Source organism: Lonchura striata, chromosome 11 (assembly GCF_046129695.1).
Source record: "Lonchura striata isolate bLonStr1 chromosome 11, bLonStr1.mat, whole genome shotgun sequence".
Classification (NCBI taxonomy): domain Eukaryota; kingdom Metazoa; phylum Chordata; class Aves; order Passeriformes; family Estrildidae; genus Lonchura; species Lonchura striata.
The window spans coordinates 15,083,698-15,102,547 of NC_134613.1; the positions used below are offsets into that span (position 1 = coordinate 15,083,698).

Consider the following 18,850-nt stretch of genomic DNA (forward strand, 5'->3'; position numbering starts at 1 on the left):
TGGTCACTGCCCTATAGGATGTAAAGGCCACTACCTTGCAACAGCCCATGCTGGAGCAGCATGGGGTTAATGGCAGCTCAGGATTACTTTTGATGCCATTCTCAATGGCTGGGACAGGTGTCCCCTCCTGCTGAGGGTGTCCACAAGCTGAAAGACTTTTCCTGCCTTTGCACAGCCATTGTCACTTGTGTCACTTGCTTCAAGGGAAGCAGGACCAAACCCTCCAGCAGTAACTGTGAGACATTTTTATTAGTCCAGCCACATGCTTTGCTCTAAAGCCCTCAGCTTGTCATAAATTTTTCCGTGTTAAACTCTTCACCCAGATATGGCTCTAACATAAGCTCCTTGTCCAACAGATTATTTAGAGACTATTCTTTTTGAACTGTCTCTTCCACAAATAGGAGATGCAGCTGACATCCAGCCTCTGTAACTTCTGATTAAAAGAGCACTAAAACTCCACAGACAAAAACCTGAAGAGGGAATAAACACTAAATTCAGCCTGAGCATTTAGCGCTATCTTCTTCTCAAATCCCTCATGGTAAAATGAAGCTGTGGTATTGTCAGCAAAACCTTGATTTAAAACCTGTTGCAATTTCAAATAGAAATTAAGTATTTGGTGTGATCTTTAGTTTTCCCTACAGTAAAGAAGGACTACTAAAAAGGCACCCTTTTATACTCTGAATACATTAAAATACTCATTGCTATAAATCTGTTTAGTTCCCAGAAATACCATTGATACCATTCTTTCCAAGTAATTTCAACACATTTTAATCAAAAACCCCACCAATAAAACATCACAACCCTCATGGAAAGCATTATCTCCCTTGACCAATCTGGTAAATTTGTAATTTACCCAAAATGATACAGTAAACCTGGGACAGAGACAGCCTGTCATTCAGTCAGTTGTGTGGCTTCATCCTCTTCCCCAAGAACAGCACTTTCTCCTGAGCTCCATTTTAGGAAGTGAGTGGCAACAGCTGCTTATAAAACCAGCAGAGTACAGGTATAGTCCCAATTACCTTTACAAACTCTTCCTCTATACACTTAGATAAAGATGTCTTTGTGCTGAACCATCATATTATACTGGCCAGTAAAGAGAAATAGAAGAGCCTTTGCAATAGGTCTATTTTAAAAAATAGGCTTCTTTAAAAAGCTCTAAAAACTCATTTCTAGCCATAGAAATTTCATATTCTGTTTATCAAGATACTTTCTCCAAACTACACTGCCTGGATGACATTCATTGTGAAGCATCTGCCTCACAGAATGAGAAACACATGTTTGCAAGCTACTTTCATACACAGATTTTGTGATGTAAGTAAGTAGCTGGAAAGCCAGTTTGTGACAATGCCAGTATTTGGAGCTTCTTTAGTCTAATTAGAAACTGCTCTATACAGTCCAGCCATTAGCAGTGGAACATGCTGCTTATTTTATGTACCAATTAAAGTGCTGCATCACACCAAGCCAGTTATAATCAGAAAAACTGGCCCAAGGAGCCTATGTAAAGAACATTTGTGACAAGAAGTACAGCAGATACCTTCTTTATTATCTCTCTACTAAATAAATGCAGTTTGAAACAAGTGTTTACCAAAGAGCTGCAGTTTGCAAATCTCAGGCGTCTAACAACCATATCCAGGACTGGAAATTACGAGGCTCTGAACACTCAGCTGAACTTTGACACACAACTGACAAATAAATAAGCCAATAAAGGAACCGTGATCTTGGGCAAAGAAAGACATCCACATTAAAGAGCATTTTCTCCTCCTCTCTGAAATCAAACACTTCTTCACCAGGAAGCACAAGCATCACTCAAGCACACATGTAGAGAACACGGAGGGGACACCAGGTCCAGCTCCTGCTGTGCTGCCTTAGGCAAAAACACACCCAATTAGCAATGCCAGTACCTGGCCCCAAGCAGCTGTGGCAGGAGTGGCATAAGCACTGATCTTCTTTTAATTAGCCTATCAGTATTTCAGAATTTTAAAATATATATATATAATAACTGTGCTTTTAAGAACAGTGAACTAGACTTTCACTTAATATTAACAGCAAAAACATGGACAAGTTATTTTTCAATTAAAAGTATTTGAGTAGCTCTTCACAAATTTATTTTGGCTCAAACTGCTTAGTCTTTGTCAAAAATATTTTATTTCAGAGTCAGATGGTTTTTTTGAAGTTAAATTTAAGCAGATTTAACAGATTATTAACATTTTTAAAATACTTAAGTTACTTGTGTGTCACTTTTAAACTTTTTTCACTTTACAGATAAAACTGCATGAGGGATGCCACTGAACCTGCAATTAAAACCCAACTGAACAAATCTGAACCATATGAAAAAGTCTTCCTCTATTTCTTGCAAAAAATTCTCTGGCTACTCATACAACAAAATCCAAAGGGCCTATAATAGCACAAGCAGATATTTAAAATTAAGTCTTATTTTAGCTATTGAGGAAAGGCATCACAGAACTTGAGGGGCCTGCACACAGTGTGTGCTTTCCCATTGTGTCCCATCAACCACCCAGATCAACTGTAGAAAAACATGTTTTCTTTTCACAGTTCACTCAAATCCTTGCTTTCCATGATCCTGTTGAATATGATTCCATTTATCAGGAAAAAAAAAAAATCCAAGAAAAAACATGCCAGTTTTAGCAATGTAAGGACTAAACTGAATCCATATGAGAACTAAACTGAGACCAGCCATCATTACTGAGGATAAAGCAAGGCAGTAATCCATCCCATTTTAGAGTTACCTGCACTATGTTTTGTAAAATTCATTCTGCTGTGCAATGATCTCATGTAGAAGAGTGATGAGCCACAGGTTCTCTATGGAACAACAATGGTTCTTATTTGAAGAAGATATATTTCATCTCTATGTATTGCAACACCAATATGCTATTTGAACAACTGTTTCATGTTTGTACACTAATATAGCCCTGCAAGTGATTTTAGGCACTTCTTTCTATTACACCTGGATTGCCAATAATATATCAAGAATAGGTGAGAACAACAGGAGGGTGAACTTGAAAGAGAAGCAAGGCAGGTTTTGATGAACATTTGTTCTTATGCTCACTCATTTTACTATCAGTGAAATACTTCCATCAGTAACATGGTGAGAACATCAGGTTTTTAATGTCTGGGGACAATAACTGACGCTGAGTAGAGAAGTACACTGGAAAAGGGACACAAAGCACTGAAGGAAAGAATGAATTTGTGATGCAATTTGACTTGCAAGTTTGCCTCATTTATTTGGGGGGTTTATTTCTTAGGGTTGTTTTGGTAGTTCACTTCCTGGATGCCTCAGCTGAAACTCTTTTTGGTTTTATGTATGTGCTAAAACATACACAGAGACACACACACACACACTCTCCTTTTAAAATGGATGTATGTGCTCCAAAGCCCACCCCTGGGCAGCTGTTTGTACCCCAGAAGAGCCTGCATTCCTCTGACCTCCTTGTAGTGTCTGTTAAAGGCTGCTGGAAGGGATGGGCACCTATTTTAAACTGCCGTGTCATGTTAACAGACAATAACATGCACCATAGATCCATTCCTCAGTGCCTGACAAAGACAGGACTTGATGAAACAATCTGACTGTGACTCATTTCAGGCTAGTTGGAAGAGATTGGGGTTTTTGGCTGGAGAAGTATTTGGAGGACTGAGCAGGAGCAGTGCCTGCCATACATAGGCACTGCCTATTCTTGGCTTGAGGGTTTATATACAGCATTGCTCATCCAGAGATCTGCTTGTGCATGGCTGGGGAAGAGACCCTGCCGATTCACCTTGCCTTGGTCACCTCTGCACAAGATTAATGCAGTGCATGTCTCTGAGCTGGGCTGAAAGTAGAGCAGGTGCAGAAAAGCATCTGTTTTCCCCCGGAGCAGAAAGAACCTCTGTGAGCAGGCAACACCTGCACACTGCCCGGTTGCCGGGCTCGGGTGGCTTCCTGGAGCCATTCACTGCGTTACAAAAGTTTCTTCCAAGTCCTGTGTAGTCCTAGACTCGCTCCTGAGTGATATCCTCGCACTCAAAGTACTGTCACAGCTATTAAGATCTGCCAGGAAGCTCTTGCTCTAAGACTGAGGTAAGACCTCCTGGGACTGGCAGGCTCTCAGCTAATAGTCTCAGTCTTTGAAATTCATTCCCTTTGGCAGCTTCCCAAAGCCAGATGCTAATGACCTTAGGCATGATGCAAGACCTTTTTATTGGTGCAATTTAAATTTTTCTTTTTTTTTTTTTTTTAAGTTTCTGAAGTAGCAATGAATCTAGACATGTCTTCTCTTTTGAACAAATGTCCATCTTAGCATTGCAAGTAACCACCTAACTTTTGCAGAAATATTGTCTGAATCCATGTTACATGCGAAAATGTAACTTGCCTCAGCATCAGTCCACTACAAAATTTTGGAATGTTTCTCTACATAACAAAAGGAAGAATTTTTAATGCAAGTTTAAGCTTAAATACCTTTGGACTTTTATCTATTTATTAGACAGTTTTCCAAAGAATTTGGCCCAATGGGCTGAATGCTGACTTTGGACCATATTCCCAACCTTCTGCCAGGCAATTGTGTGACTACAGGCTGGGATACCTCTCTCTCCACCTTCCTGACTGTGCAGGGATCTGCCCCACTGCAGAAGCAAGAAATACCTTGGGCTGCACTAAGGGCTGTTTCAGAGCCAGCCAGTCTCATGCCATTACTTAACTGCTTGTCAAGTTTTGAAAAGCATACGTTCAAATGAATGCAACTTGAGTAAGCTTTTTTAGAACAACATTTCCTGACTTCTTTAACAATTAGTAAGCATCAGCAGAGGATATTCTGAAAGTTTATTCTGTCCAGGTTTCCTCTATCTTCAGGGCAGAGGGAGAGGCGCCTTCTGTGGGTGTTTCAAAGCTGGAGCCTAAAGCAGATATTCTGCCTAGTTCTGCACAGGACTCTACAGAAATGTTGATACATGGGGCCTAGGAAGATTAGCTTCAGTAAGCATCATCTTTTCTCCCTTCCTTCTCTCTTGCCTCCAGACATACTGAAGAAAACACTACCATATCAAAACAATAGCAAAAAACTTCAGATTTCTTAAATTCCCTTTCAAAATTATTTAAAATTAGCTCCAAGTATGTTATCCATGATAAAAGCAGCAAGAGTGACTGTGCACCTGCACAAAGACACAGCATGTGATAATAAGACAGTGTTATTTTGTGGTAAATAAATTTTAGTTTGAGACTTAAATCTTGACTATTTTCTTGGATGGGTATTTTATAACATGTCCACAAATGCTACAAAACTTAGAATGAGTTCTTGCTCTGCATTTCAATCAACTGCCATAAATGTAACAAAAGCACACGTGACTCACTTTCACAAGAAAATAGGCACAATAAACATGATTTTTCTCCTATTGCAGGGACCTCCAGCTTCTAAACAGACTGACCACCAAGCTAATGTAAAACAGACAGTGAAAGACTCACCTGTGTGTAAAACAGTTCTGCAATTCTAATCTGAAATAAATTCAGATTTTTTGCTTTAAGTTTAAAACTGGAGAACAGCAAATTGTTATTTTTGGGGTTCTTTGTTTAGCTTTAACATCTCAGCACTAGGTCATCAGTGCACAAACAGTGGCAGAGTCACAAAGATGCTGCAGCGCAAATAGGTGAGCACGGGCAAGAGGAGTGCTGCACACCACTCCTGCAATCAGGAAATCAATATCAAAACCAAAGGGGAGAAATAAAGTATGTTTACAAAGCTTCATCTTTAGAGATTTGCACCTGTTGACAAATCTGTAATTTTTTTGAACAGGCAAATACTTAATTCAGCAACTTCTCTCTAAAATTCAGTGGGCTGAATCTGCTCATCTCCTCCAGGAACCTACACAGGTATCAACATTGGAAAAACAGCCACCACATTAGCTGTTATCTGGGAATGAGGTAAGATCATGAGCTGCAGCTGAAGCCAAAGGATGGAGCCTCCTGCTGCATTCCAGCAGCGGGCTCCTGATCTCTGTGCATTAAAGAAATGTAACCTCAGCTGAGCACTGGGGTTACACTGGACTTCCTGTACTTGACTATGAGAAGTGCCCGGCACAGTTTGCCACACTAATGGTATTTAAGCACTTTGCAGAGGTTGGTCCCCAAAGACATGACCGGGGACTTTTCCCACCCTGCTTTTATGCTGGCTGGAGGAGCTGATGTTGCAGAGGAAGGCACTCGCTGTTAAATATTCTCTCCCCGACAGGCGCTGCTGCAGCACTCAGTAGGATTCTGATCAGTCACACCGCTTTTACAGTTCAGTTGTGGATACTTTCAGAGCATTTCTAATGATCTATTATTAATTGCCAGGAATTACATTCCAGTCTTAAATTCAGAGAATGTGCAACTTTCAGCTGTCAAGGACAGTAATTCAGTACTTAAATTGCAAGTGTCAAAAGCTGTAAGTGGACTGATTTATACTAATTTGAACAACCTTGTTCATCTAGATGAAATAATGAAACAAAAGCAAGGAAAAGGCATTTGAGTAACTGCTGTCACTAAACCAGCATTCAAGTGATTAACTTGAAGTGTGTTGGTGTCAGTATTTTAGTGAGAAGCGAGGATTACAAGTAAACCACAAAGTGTAAAGAAAATGTATTTAGAAAAGGTCAAGTAAAGGGAAAAATTCAGATTTAAAAGCCAGATCCTTAGTACGCCTCAGAGTGGTACAACACTACTGAAGTTAGCTAAACCATGCAGTTTCCCACCGAGTGGAGGTTTTGTCCTGTGTTTGTGCAAAAGCAAATGACAATGTCAACTAATTGTAAAGTAAAACCCTGGCAGATCTGCAAAACACTCTGCTGCTTGACTCTTTGATTGGGGTATGTATTCCACGGCTGTATAAAGAAAAGGGAAAAAAAAGGAAAGGAGAAAAAAAAAAAAAGAGGACTGGAAACTCCACCTGGATGCTATCAGTCTTGCCCAAGTAAACAGTACTGACATTAGTGCTAGCCTGCTGAGTGGTACAGGTTAGAAAGGGTCACAAAGGCAAAATGGTGACCAAACGTGCCTTGAGGTAGAGATGCTCTGGAATCTGTCACAAAAGGAGAGAGCTGAAAGCTCATTTTATCTAGAAGTCATTTAATTTTAGAGTTCAAAACAATTAAAAGACATTGAAAGAATTGTACAAACATGGATTATAGCAAGACAGAAACAATCTCCTTTTTCATATAAACATGTCCTCAACTACATGCATACAATGTGATGTGTATTGTTCTTGAGATAACAGTACAGCACACCATAAAATAACAAGGAATAGGTGAGAGGGATAGGAAAAAAAATCATAAATAGTTTTCCTCATAATATTAAACAAATACTTATACCTATAACATAATAAAAAGATTTTGTCTAAAGTAAAGAAAAGAAAGCAAGCAAATGCCAAAGAATTTATTTGTGATGTCCTAATGAAGTTTTTTGCTGAAGTCCCTTGAAATAAACTTTTTGACACTCAACTTGTTAAGTTGCAACTAAATTTGCAAACCAGAGAAATATCTATTAGTATATAATAATCAATGAGTTATAATAACTATTTTATGGGGATTTTTTAAAAGTTGCTTTAAATTCACTTCAAAATATTAAGGGAAACAACCTACAATAATTACTTGAATTTTCTAGTTTGTTTTCTTTCTCTTTCGTCTACAAAAGCAACCCTGAAACCACATCTGGAAGTCCCAACTCCTGAAAAATAAATTTTACCAGTAGCATTTTTGTAAGAAAAGCTACATAAATGAAGGATTTTTTTAAGGTCACTTCCAGTTATCTTTCAATGTTTTAATCCATACCAAGGAAACAGAACAAAGCAAGAGAGATACTTGCACCTGGCATTAAGCAACAAGACTCAGTGTTCACAGATTTTGACAACTGTCCGAGTCTACAACCAGGCTGAGAGGCTATGGCCCACTCAGAAATGAAATGGTTAATAAAACTTAAACACTGATCCTTTTCCAGGCATGTTCAAATAGCACAGAAAAAAAAAAAAAAAAAGCCGCAAAAGTAAAGTGAAGTTCTGAACTAATTTTACTTCTCCTACAGCATGCCAGGAAGTGTATTACATGCCACTGGCGAGATACCAAACCTGTGACTCTGGGGGGATGACTGAAGGAATCCTCACAATTCTACATCTTGGAAATAAAATCTGTGCTAGAAGGAAAAGCTCTGTAACACATGCCATCTGGTAGTACCCTTTGCCTTCTTTTTATGAACAGGGAGAGAAGAGAAAGGCTGCTTCCTCATGTACAGACCAAGACTCAGTGGGCCAAAACCAGCTTGTGGTAAGAACAGCAACTCAGCAGGTGCTGTTCTCTCCCTGCTGCATCTCTGCAGAACAGGGCATTTCCGTAAGTCTCAGTATCAATCTCAGTTATCTCCGATTCATATCGGGAAGTTTTTTATAGTAAGTGGGAGTGTCATTTGGCCCATTAATTGTGGGAGAATAGCACCTAATTGCATTGTAAATGCAAATGGATATGCTGAAGCCACTATACTGCACTGAACTCAGCTCACAACTATTGCATATGTCCTTTAACATATAATTTGTAATGTGTCTCAAGCAAAACCCAAAACTATGCTCAAAATTTAAAATCAACTATTTTATTTAACTGTAAAAGAAATAAATAAAAGCTTAACTGAAATCAACATTATATCATATTCTGAGAATACGAATGAGAAGAAATTACTGCTTCAGGATTAGATTACCAAATGGATAGTTCAGTAATTCTTTGAGAAACACTTTCTTTAAGTAGCAGAGAAAAATTCAAATACAGGTAAGATTCATATCCAGACAGGTAAAGAACTGTCCTACCATTCATTCCCAGTGCCCCAATAAACTGTTCTAAATCTTCTTTATCCTGCTAGGAGTTAAAGTAGAAATGGCTATGAGCCAGTGTGAGTTAGCCCCAAGGAAATTCCTGCAGAGTAGCAGGAGGCATATTGGGGACTGGCAGGAGCATTTCTGCATTCCAGCTCTCTCCAGTGGCTGGAATGACCCAGTGGGGCCAACTGCAGCCACATTTCAGTTTGGGCAACACCCAGGCTGCTCTAACCTGGGGAATGGGCTGAAGTACCTCATCTGGCTGAGGAAACAGGCACTGAAGGGATACAAAGCTCCTTTCCATGTATATGAACTCTGCACTGATAGAGTGATTTATTTGGGTCATCCATTAAACTCTTGTAGGACTTGTCCCATATAAGTTAAAGTTAGTGTTCAAATCTCACAAGACAAAGAACATGGTAGGAAATCACCAGCATAATAAAAATAAATTTATACTGTAAGACATTGCAATACTATTGTAACAGTTTGTTCCACAATAAGGCAGTAAAAGCTATTAAACAAACAGTGCTTATTTATTTTATGTAATATAAGCAGTTTGTATCGTATCTGGGGTCTGTTTTCCTCTGAGTGCAAATATTTAACTCCCATTAATGTTAACAAGAGGTTACCTAGCATGTACTTTGGCAAGAGAATAAAACATGAATTTTAACATTAATCTTAAGCAAGCTTTTAACTTGAAAGAATCTTGCGAGTACCTTGTATTAACACTATCTTAATTGCCTTGAAATCTGAAGTTTGCGAGAAGCATATACACAGATAAAACTAACTTGTATTAACTTTAAATTGCACATTTTGGGATAATGGGAAATAACTGTGCCACCTTTCTGTAAACTGCATAGCTTGCACTGTGAAGGCACTGTTAGCAGAGACAATGATAACATCTTTAAAGAATTCTCTCCATTTCAAATAACATTTTTTCCCTTTTCTCCTTAGCAGAAAATTAACTCACACTATTCTTTGCAGTAAGAATAGTGGGGGAAATTCCTACTGCATTTTCTAATGAAACAACATTTTGGGATTCTCTACAGTTTGGGGAATCTCCTTGTCCACATTCACACTCTCAGTGAGGACAGTGAAGTAGCATAGATACATAGCACAAGTAGAATCTGGCCCTTTTCATTTTGTGAAACTGCTTTGATCATGATTCTCTCAAGACATTATTTTAAACTCGAATGCAATTGACCGCTATTGCACCATATGTTCCTTATGTGTGAGCTCTGTCTTGTTCATTAATTTTTATGCCACTACTGTTGGACTTCAGCCAGTGTAATGTGGAGGCAATTAGCAATGTCAGAGTGTTCATGCCAGCATATAATGAAAGAGAGGGAAAGAGAGAAATGGGGAGATATGCTTCCTGCTACAGGCAAGGGTACTTCTCAGAGGTTTTTTAAAAATGTTATTTGAAAATGAAAATATCTAATAAAAGCAAGTGACAAGAAATAAAAGTCTTGTTACAGAAGTAAAATTTACTCACTAATAAAAACTCTCCTACAACTTTTTAATACGTTCACCTATTTTCAGAAGATGAAACTGAAGATGCCCTGTGGCCTGATGACCTTGTCTTTTAATCTTACAAACACTGTGGTTGCTAAAGGTCTGTATCAAAATGTTCAATGTTAGCTTGCAAAAAAAGATGCATGCATATACTAGAACAGAAGAGTGCATTAAATAATGTGTTCCAATGACATGACCAAATCTGTGGCTTCTTGTTTTCTTACAAAACCCCTTCTACTGCAAATCTTGCAATCTGAGATTTATTCCATTTGCCGTTCTTGTTGCTATTTGTGTTCTCCAAATTTAAAAGATAAAAAGTATGACATATGTCTGAAGTTCCAAGGAGTACTGGGGACCTTGCTAAAGTGGCCACCTCTTCCCATTCTCAGTGTCACACACACAGACACCCCCAACATTCCTCCCAGTGGGCCAGTTTCAGAATACAGTTTTTGTCTGATCTCTGAATACAAATGCAGCTAACAAAAACTCTGCAGTATCAGAAATCTTGGGCCCATACATCCAGAAGGAGGACTCCACTAGAATTCTCTCTCACAGTATCTTACCATTAAACTCCATATTATTCTCCCATGAAATCAAAGATAAAAGCACTATATACACAGAAGTCTCTTTACAGTGCAAAACTTGATGGAAATTTGTTGTTCTTGTGTAAACATCTACATTTTTGTATATATTTACAAAATAGATAAGTAGAAAACCTGACTAATCAGGAGAATGCTCAAATCTAGATCCATAATCTCCAAGGTTCCTTCCACCTCACATTGTGATTCAGACCCAGGCTTGGCTTTTACAGTCCATTAAGAAGACAGACAACTTTGAAGTTCGCTAGGGACATGGTTCTCAGTTCCACAGCGTTTAATGGTTTAATTATCTATTTGCATGTGAAGTCATTAAGCAGCTCCGTACTAATATGGTTATTAAGAGATATGTCCCACTGCAATAATTTAAAAAACAGTTACAGTAGCATGGTGCTGCCTGTGGTAAGGGTCTTGTGACTTAGTGGCAGCCTTTCACTTTTGAAAGCTTGGCAACTGTATAAAGGTAGTTTGACTAATCCACCTTAATTCATCCCAGATATTTACCCTCATCACAAAAATCACAGCATCTGGCCAGCTTCGTCGCTTACAGCCATCTTTACAGAACCCCATTCAGAGTTTTGCAAAGGCTTTGCTACCCTGAATTAAGACACATAAAGAGCCTACTCCAAAGCCCATGGAGGTCCAAGTCACGGCTTATTGGGCTCAGAAGACATTTATGCAGTTTGGCAGCATGGCCTGCCTAGGATCCAGCTACTGTCATTTGTTCAAACTTCATGGGCAATAGAATTCTGTAATTTAGAATTACAGAAACTTTTCAGTAAGTTTCTAAAGCAGGTCACAGAAGTAACAAAAACTTTCTAAACTGCAAGAGTTTTAGTGGAACTTAGTCTAAACCAAATGTTTTAGCAGCATGACATCAGACAGCCTATTGAAAAGTTGGAATTAATCACTTAGCTTGAATGGAAGTTTTGTTTTGAAAGCCCCTTCCCCCCCCCCCCCCCCCCCCCCCCAGTTAATATGGGGTTTTATCTTATATATTATATTTAATTCTGAGAAATAATTGTGGCAGAAACCTAGAAAATTCCAGAAAGGAAAGATTTCTGTAGCTTAGCAGCTTCTCTGTACCTGTTGTGTCTTCTTAGCTATTTAGAAGAAGAGCAAGCCCCATCTTTATATCAGCAACAAACAAAATTAGATCTACTCATTACTAAGCACTTATCAATTCTACTACTAAGGGGATAAAACTATGTGCTATCACAAGTTCAATGAAGTCAACTAAATTATCAAAGCACTATAGTTCAGCTAACAGGAGTGAGCAAAGCAGTGACATTTGAAAAGTATATTCTTATCTTACTTCCATGTTATTTACAGCAATAATACAGGAGAGTTTAATTTTTATTGAATGTTAAGAATAGAAAAGGAAGGGGAAAGCTTAGAGAGCGGTCATGAGGCAACTGGATTAAGAAACAAACCCAAGCACTATTGAATAGCCTGGTAATTCTTCAGTCAAATGTTATTAGAACAATTCATGGAGTCCCTATACTGCAAACTGATCCAGCTATTTCAGTTTCATCTGCTAAGATTTTTTAAGAAGTTGGTATACTTACATGTTGCATGCAAGACCAATTTAGACAAAAAAAAACTTTTATAGCTTCACAGAAATCTCACATTAGTAGCTAGATTTAACTCATATTAGCCAATGGTGTCTCTCAGGCATGTCCACCACAGTTTTAACAAGGTGCCCTCCAAGATGAACATCAGCAAACTGCTCACTAAGGCTGTGCAGTTGTGTGCCTGTGGCTTTCCCTCCCTGCACTCACTGCCAAAGCCCTCCTCCCATCAGTGTTCCTAATGTGCTCAGACACCCAGGATGCAGGGAGAGGCTGTACATTCAGCACATGGCATGACAGAAATGCCAGCTACAGTCACAAACTTGCCCCAACCAATTCTGTTTCTGATACAAATTGTGCAGCAGACGCAGAGTTGGCAGAAGGGAGTTTCATAAGGAAATGGCAACAAGGACAGCAGAATTTTTATTTCTGAAGCAAATCTCTATTTCCTCCTGCCTTTGTGAATTCTTTGGCTTTGGAAAGAGTACTAGGCACAGTATGAAAGACACTCTAGTTTTTCTGCTTCAAAATCTAAGGAATGTGCTGCATGCTGCGAAACTGCAAGTGAGCAGAAACAGTGCAAAGCATCTCCGTTTCTGTGGAGACCCAGGCACAGATAACATTTGGTTGCTGAAAAGACACCTCCTCATATGTAATGTATAATCCTCCCAAAACATGCATACAACGTGACCCTGGCACTTAGTTGGGACAGCAGTGTCTTCCCAAGCTTATTCTGATGGGTATTTGATACTTAACTGAGGATTCCTTCCTAGCTGTAGATTTGTCAGCAGGGGCTCCTTTGTCCGCTCTGAGAGCCCAACTAAGACAGGCACAACAGGTACAGGGTATCTGTTCAGACAGGCTGCCTGAATTCCAACCACTTCTTCCCTGCTGGATTTCATGGATCAAGCCCTCAGTAGCACTGGACACTGCCAGCAGCACACTGAGCAGTGCAGGTATGTTCCAGAGCTACTGCCTACAAATCGCTGCTATGGAAACTACCATGCCTTCCAAATCTATACTCAGGATGCCTTTTCAAGCTTTCCCCCTCAAAGCAAAGACCAGAAGGACACCCAATTCAGAATATGAGCTGAAATTCAGAGATAATCAATCAATTTCAAAAGAAGTACAAGGCACAAACAGATCTAGTTGCACCTTAATGTGATTCGCGGAAGCAGCTGGCAGAAGAAAAGAAATCCAGAGGTCATCCTTTTGCCCACGGATTTCAGAGGAAGGAACTGTGGTATTTACCTTCTATCCTACTTCTGAAATTCATCTGCTATGCACTTCTGAGCACACCACCTAGAATTTCCATATTTTCCTTTTCTTATATAAAAAAATAATAGATATTACCTATCATCTGGCCCACTCATCAGGCTGGATTTATTTTTTGTGGAGAACTTGAGATCCCTTGGGATAAAGTGCTGTGTAGGTAAAAACTATTACACTCTGTTCTTGTAATAACTCCAGGACAGGTAAGGGAGTCAAACAGCAAGGCTGTCACACTAAACACAAAAACGGCTTTACAAGAAGTAAAATTTAAAATAATAAAATCTGGACATTCAGGAGAATTAAATAAGAGACCAGCTTGTAGTTTTCAAGTGCAGTCATCTGAGTCAGCTCTCTAAGGAGTGCCAAGGGCTAAATTCATCCCTGAGCTATGCTGGCTTCTGCCAATGTAAACCAGGACACGCGGCCTCTGCCAGCAAAGCAGGGAGAGGCAGCAGCAGTGGAAAGCACCCACTGCCTTCCTCTTTGTTGGGGGTCTAAATGCAGTGGCAGCAGCACTAGGAGAGGCCTGGCAAGGCAGGTTCACAGCTGTGGCAGCCCGAGGTGTCATGGTGTGCACGTGGGAACATCTTTTACTCTGGGCTCTGTTACAGAGGTTTAAGGAGATTTTAAAGCAGTCTTTGGCAGAGCCTACTGTAACCAAACCTCTTGCAAATCAAGGCAGGGGCTTATAAGGGAAGTGTCACTGACACAAAGAAGAGTAAAGCCTTCAGAGGAATGGGATTTTGTCCATCTTCAGATTCCTCTGTGTAGTTTGTATCAGTGGACAAGTTTGGCAGCCTGTGTTGCATAACACAACTTAATGTACAGTGAGATTGAGTCTGTGATTTAACTGGGAAGCAGCTGTATGACTCAGATGTTTTAAGGGAAAGGCAGAATACTGTGTACAGAAAACTGTCCTCATTCCCCCATGAACAAAGAGTGGCAAAAACACAGGCACCTCCACTATGCCAGCTGCAGTGTAGCAGTCCTCACTTGGCAAGATATAAAAAAGAAGATTAACAAGTATAATAGCATTTTACTGTGCTCTTTAGAGTGAAAAATCATTTGTATGTTACCACTACTGATGGTCCAAAACCACAATGCTGAAACTAAACAGAGAATACAGATTTGAACCTTCATCCAAACCCCACCCTCAGTTCTTTGTTAGATCCAAGACTGGAAGGTACCTATTTTCTCTCTTCTGAGAGGCTTGTGTTTTGCAAGGCCCCAAATTCATATGCTTCACAGCTGAAAACCTTGAGAGAATCTCAATTTTGATAGCCACAAACCAGACTTGCCAACCTAACTGGTAAGCCCCAAACTAAGCCTCAACCCAAAGCATGCACCACTGCCCAGTCTCTCCCAGGCTGGAGCTTTGCCAGCAGATGAGGCCAGAGGCTGCCCAGGTATAGCTTACATTATGTGGATGGCTCCAAGTATAATCCAGGGGAATACACAAAGATTTGGCTTTCTGTAAAGGCTAAGTTGTGACTGAGTGTCTCATCTTGGTCCCCGTTGGAGCAGAGCCCAAAACCACCACACGCTTTGGCACTGTTTGTTGTACTTGGCAGTCCTCACTCAAGCTAGGTGGGTGCATTGGCAACACTTGTGAGGAACCCCTCCTCTTTAATTGGTGGGAATGTACCTGTAAGGCTGAGCTGTGTTTGGTAAGGCTAAGTGTTCCCGCAAGGGAAAACGACTCGAGACAATGCAGTTGGTGTTTAGAGTAACAAGACAGAGGATGACTGAGGCACTCTTTCATGTTACCTGGAGGGCCCTGTTAAGCTCTTACTGCTTTCTGTTGTTTCACCAAGAAACTGTGTCCCTTGCTTTAGTTAAAGGGAAAGCTGATGAAATAGTGTGACAGGCCAAAAGAGTTTTTCCCCAGTAACTGAGGCCTGGACCACAATTAGCTTCAGCCACTAGTTTGTTCCATGTCAGAGGTTAAAAAAAACACAAATAGAGTTTTTGTCTTGAACTGTCTAAAGGAAAGAAATTAAAAGTTACAACTGCTCCTCTTTTTAATTTATTAAAATAATTTCTTACAAAACATTACATGAAAATTAAACTTTGTTCTACTTCCAGGCTGCCTAGCACTTTGTTTTGTTTTTTTTTTTTTATGTAAAAAGAGTTGGTGACATTTCCTAAAGCTAGGAATACATTGCATGCATTGACTTGAGAGCTATTCATTCGACATGCGCAGGGTAAAAGGAGCTTCAATGGTGTTGCGATTTGATCAGCAGTAGGAGTGTTTTCTGCAGCTCCACGCCTTTGCATTACATGACAGAAGGCTGTATATCACTTCCTGCAAAAAATTAACGATGTCCAGAAGAACGTGACCTCTACTATCCATTCTAATGGAGGCTCAGACACCTCAAGACTGAAATTATTACAGAAGCAGAGAGCTGAAAAACCATCTCTCATATTCTATTCAGTAGAGGGCAGTGGCAGATAAAAGCCATGCACACTGATTATCCTGTGTGAAATCCTGTCTCCAAGCTGGTTGGCTGCCATGAATTTAATGGCAGCAAACACACCAGGCAGGCAGAAAGAAAATGGTGGATTCAGTGCTTCAGGTCACGATCCTTCACTCAACTGTCTCCCATCTCTCCCCCGCCCTCATCCTCTCCACCTTCTTTTTCCATTCTGCAATGAGTGTTATCATCAAGGCCAAATGCCTTCTACAAGGTGTTCCCCATGAAAAGCCAGCAGGAAATAAAAATGCTCAGAACCTTATGGGCTCAAGTTCTTAATGGCTCTAAATGAGGCTAAAATAAACACACGCACATGTGCATGCATGCACACACACACCCAGCACCTATTTGTCAGACCTTTTTACCAGACAAGGAGAACACAAGCTGGAAAAAGACTATTGCCTAGTGGCAAAGGCACTCAGAGACATGGGGGAGTGTGTTTTACCACAGTCCTTGCACTTAGCATATTAATCAATTCATTGTTATGGTTACAATTAAATACAAGTGCCAAAAAATACGGCAAGAATGTTACATTTTGCTCCATTACCTCACAATTACACATCCACAAACACTCATTTCTCAACCTATACAACTGAGTAAGAAAAAGAAGCATATATTCATCGTTAATAGCATGTGGTGTTGGACATTTAAATTTACACACATGAATATATATGAAAAACTGTATATATCCCAACTTTCCTAATCTAAAATACCTTACCTTGACCATCTTAAAGCATACAAGAAAAGAAGGAAAGCCCTGTTGTATAACAAAGATTTCAAGTTTGAATGTAAGACCAAAAAAACAGAGGCCAGTCAGGAACACTGGAAACAGGAATTCTGAAACAACTCTGTTTTCAGAGAGAAAAGTGCAGTTCCACTTCTTTTATTACAGGTTGGAAAAATTCTGCCACAATGAAGTGTATCTCTATGACTTACTACAATTATCTCAAACAGAAGTACTGTTGAATGACTGCAAGATGCACGGTGCTTGTATGTCTTTACATTCTTGTGTAAGCTGCTAAATGCTGATTGGCAAGAAATACTGACTCATTTTAAGAAATCCCCTGCACCATAACTGGTGGGGGGAAAAAAGGAAATTACTATTATATGGACAGACTGCCATAAATGCAAGTCACCGCAGCATTTCTGAAGATCAGTTTTACCTGCCTGGCTGCAGAGTGGACAAGAGAGGCAAGTGGCACTCGGGTCAGACTGCCAAGTGCTGTCCTGTCAGGCTTTGCCTCAGCATGCCTGCACCTGCATCCCCTTCTGGGCTCCCTCTGGCCTACAGCCTTTGCAGAGACCTATCTGCAGCTGCCAGCCTTTCTAACTGCCAAATGACACTTCCTATCAGCAGCTACTTAATGAAAGAGGCTTTCCAAGAGAAGGATCAAGTGTCAGCCAGCTTCATCCTTCCTCTCTTCTGGAAAACCCTACAGGTTGAAATGAGAGCCTCTTTAGCTGTCCTGCCATAGGACTCTACCACAGTGCTTTAAATGTGGCCCAGTTTCATCACTGGGCTGTTAAATCTTCAGCTGGAATGGATTTGCTGGGGGAAAGCACAACAGCCTTTCCTCCCACCTCACAGCACTGCTGAGGGCACTGCTTGGGTTTGGGCTCTTGTGGAAAAGTCCCAGCTAAGTAGCTCTGCCAACCCTTATCCAAATGATGGTTGCATCTAGCCTGGCTCTTCAGAGCCCCATCCCAATGCCTTCACCAACAGAGTTTATGAATCAGAAACATGTTTGGGAAAGATCCCAAGTGTGTAATATTTCCTAAAAAAAAAAAAAAAAAAGCAGATTGTGCTTCACTGTCCAAACAGTGAAGTACAGCTTTATTCTGTTCTCATTTCAAGCATTCAATATTTTGAGCTAAATTCTAAATTTAGCTGCAGAACTTTAATTGCATTGGGAAACAAACCCCATATTTATTATGCTGGATGATGCCATTCTGCTTACATATGTACTTGTATATAAGCAATATCATCATTCACTTTTTATCTCCAATAGGCTTTGAAAGGAAAAAAAAAAAATCACAAAAGGAACAAATGCACACTGGTACAATCTACTGAAGCATACACTGAAATAAAGTCCTTATGAGATAGGTAAAGAGATAAAAAGGCATGAAAACAACACTGAACAAGTAAAATTAAACCTTTGGGTTTTAACAAGGTATGACCATCAGAGCCCTTTCTTGTTAGTAAGTTGGCAGGATTTGAAGTATTATATCCTGATTAAATTGATAGCTGGTATTCATTGCAATAATTTGAGGATACCTTAGAATCCTGTGCAATTTTAACTTTTGCATAAAAATACCTGTAAGGAAGCCTTTCAGGCTAACATTGACTCACCTACTTGGTGACCAGCTGCTTTGCTGTGGTAGCAGTAAACTGCAAAGTCCTGCACTTACAGAACACACTAAACACCAAACCTTTGTTAAGTACAGAAACAACACACTCAGCAAATATTTATTTGCTACCTTGTCTCTCTGGGAAAAGCCCTGCAACTTTCTCATAGCCTGCCTAGCAAAAGCTCTGCACGGATTTCGTTCTACATGACACATGGGAATCTACTGCTTTCTCAGGAAGAGCCATAACTTATAAT

The 18,850-nt window shown here is 39.9% G+C and overlaps 1 protein-coding gene across 1 annotated transcript in view; it reads right to left on the bottom strand.

Annotated features, from left to right (window-relative positions):
* Window positions 1–12,578, bottom strand: part of BNC1 (basonuclin zinc finger protein 1) — a 40,670-nt gene extending 28,092 nt beyond the window's left edge. Inside the window, exon 1 of the mRNA XM_021537557.2 lies at window positions 12,499–12,578. Within this exon, the coding sequence (XP_021393232.2) occupies window positions 12,499–12,507 (9 nt within the window). The 5' untranslated portion in view covers window positions 12,508–12,578. The remainder of the gene's footprint in view (window positions 1–12,498) is intronic.
* Window positions 12,579–18,850: the final 6,272 nt, after the last annotated feature.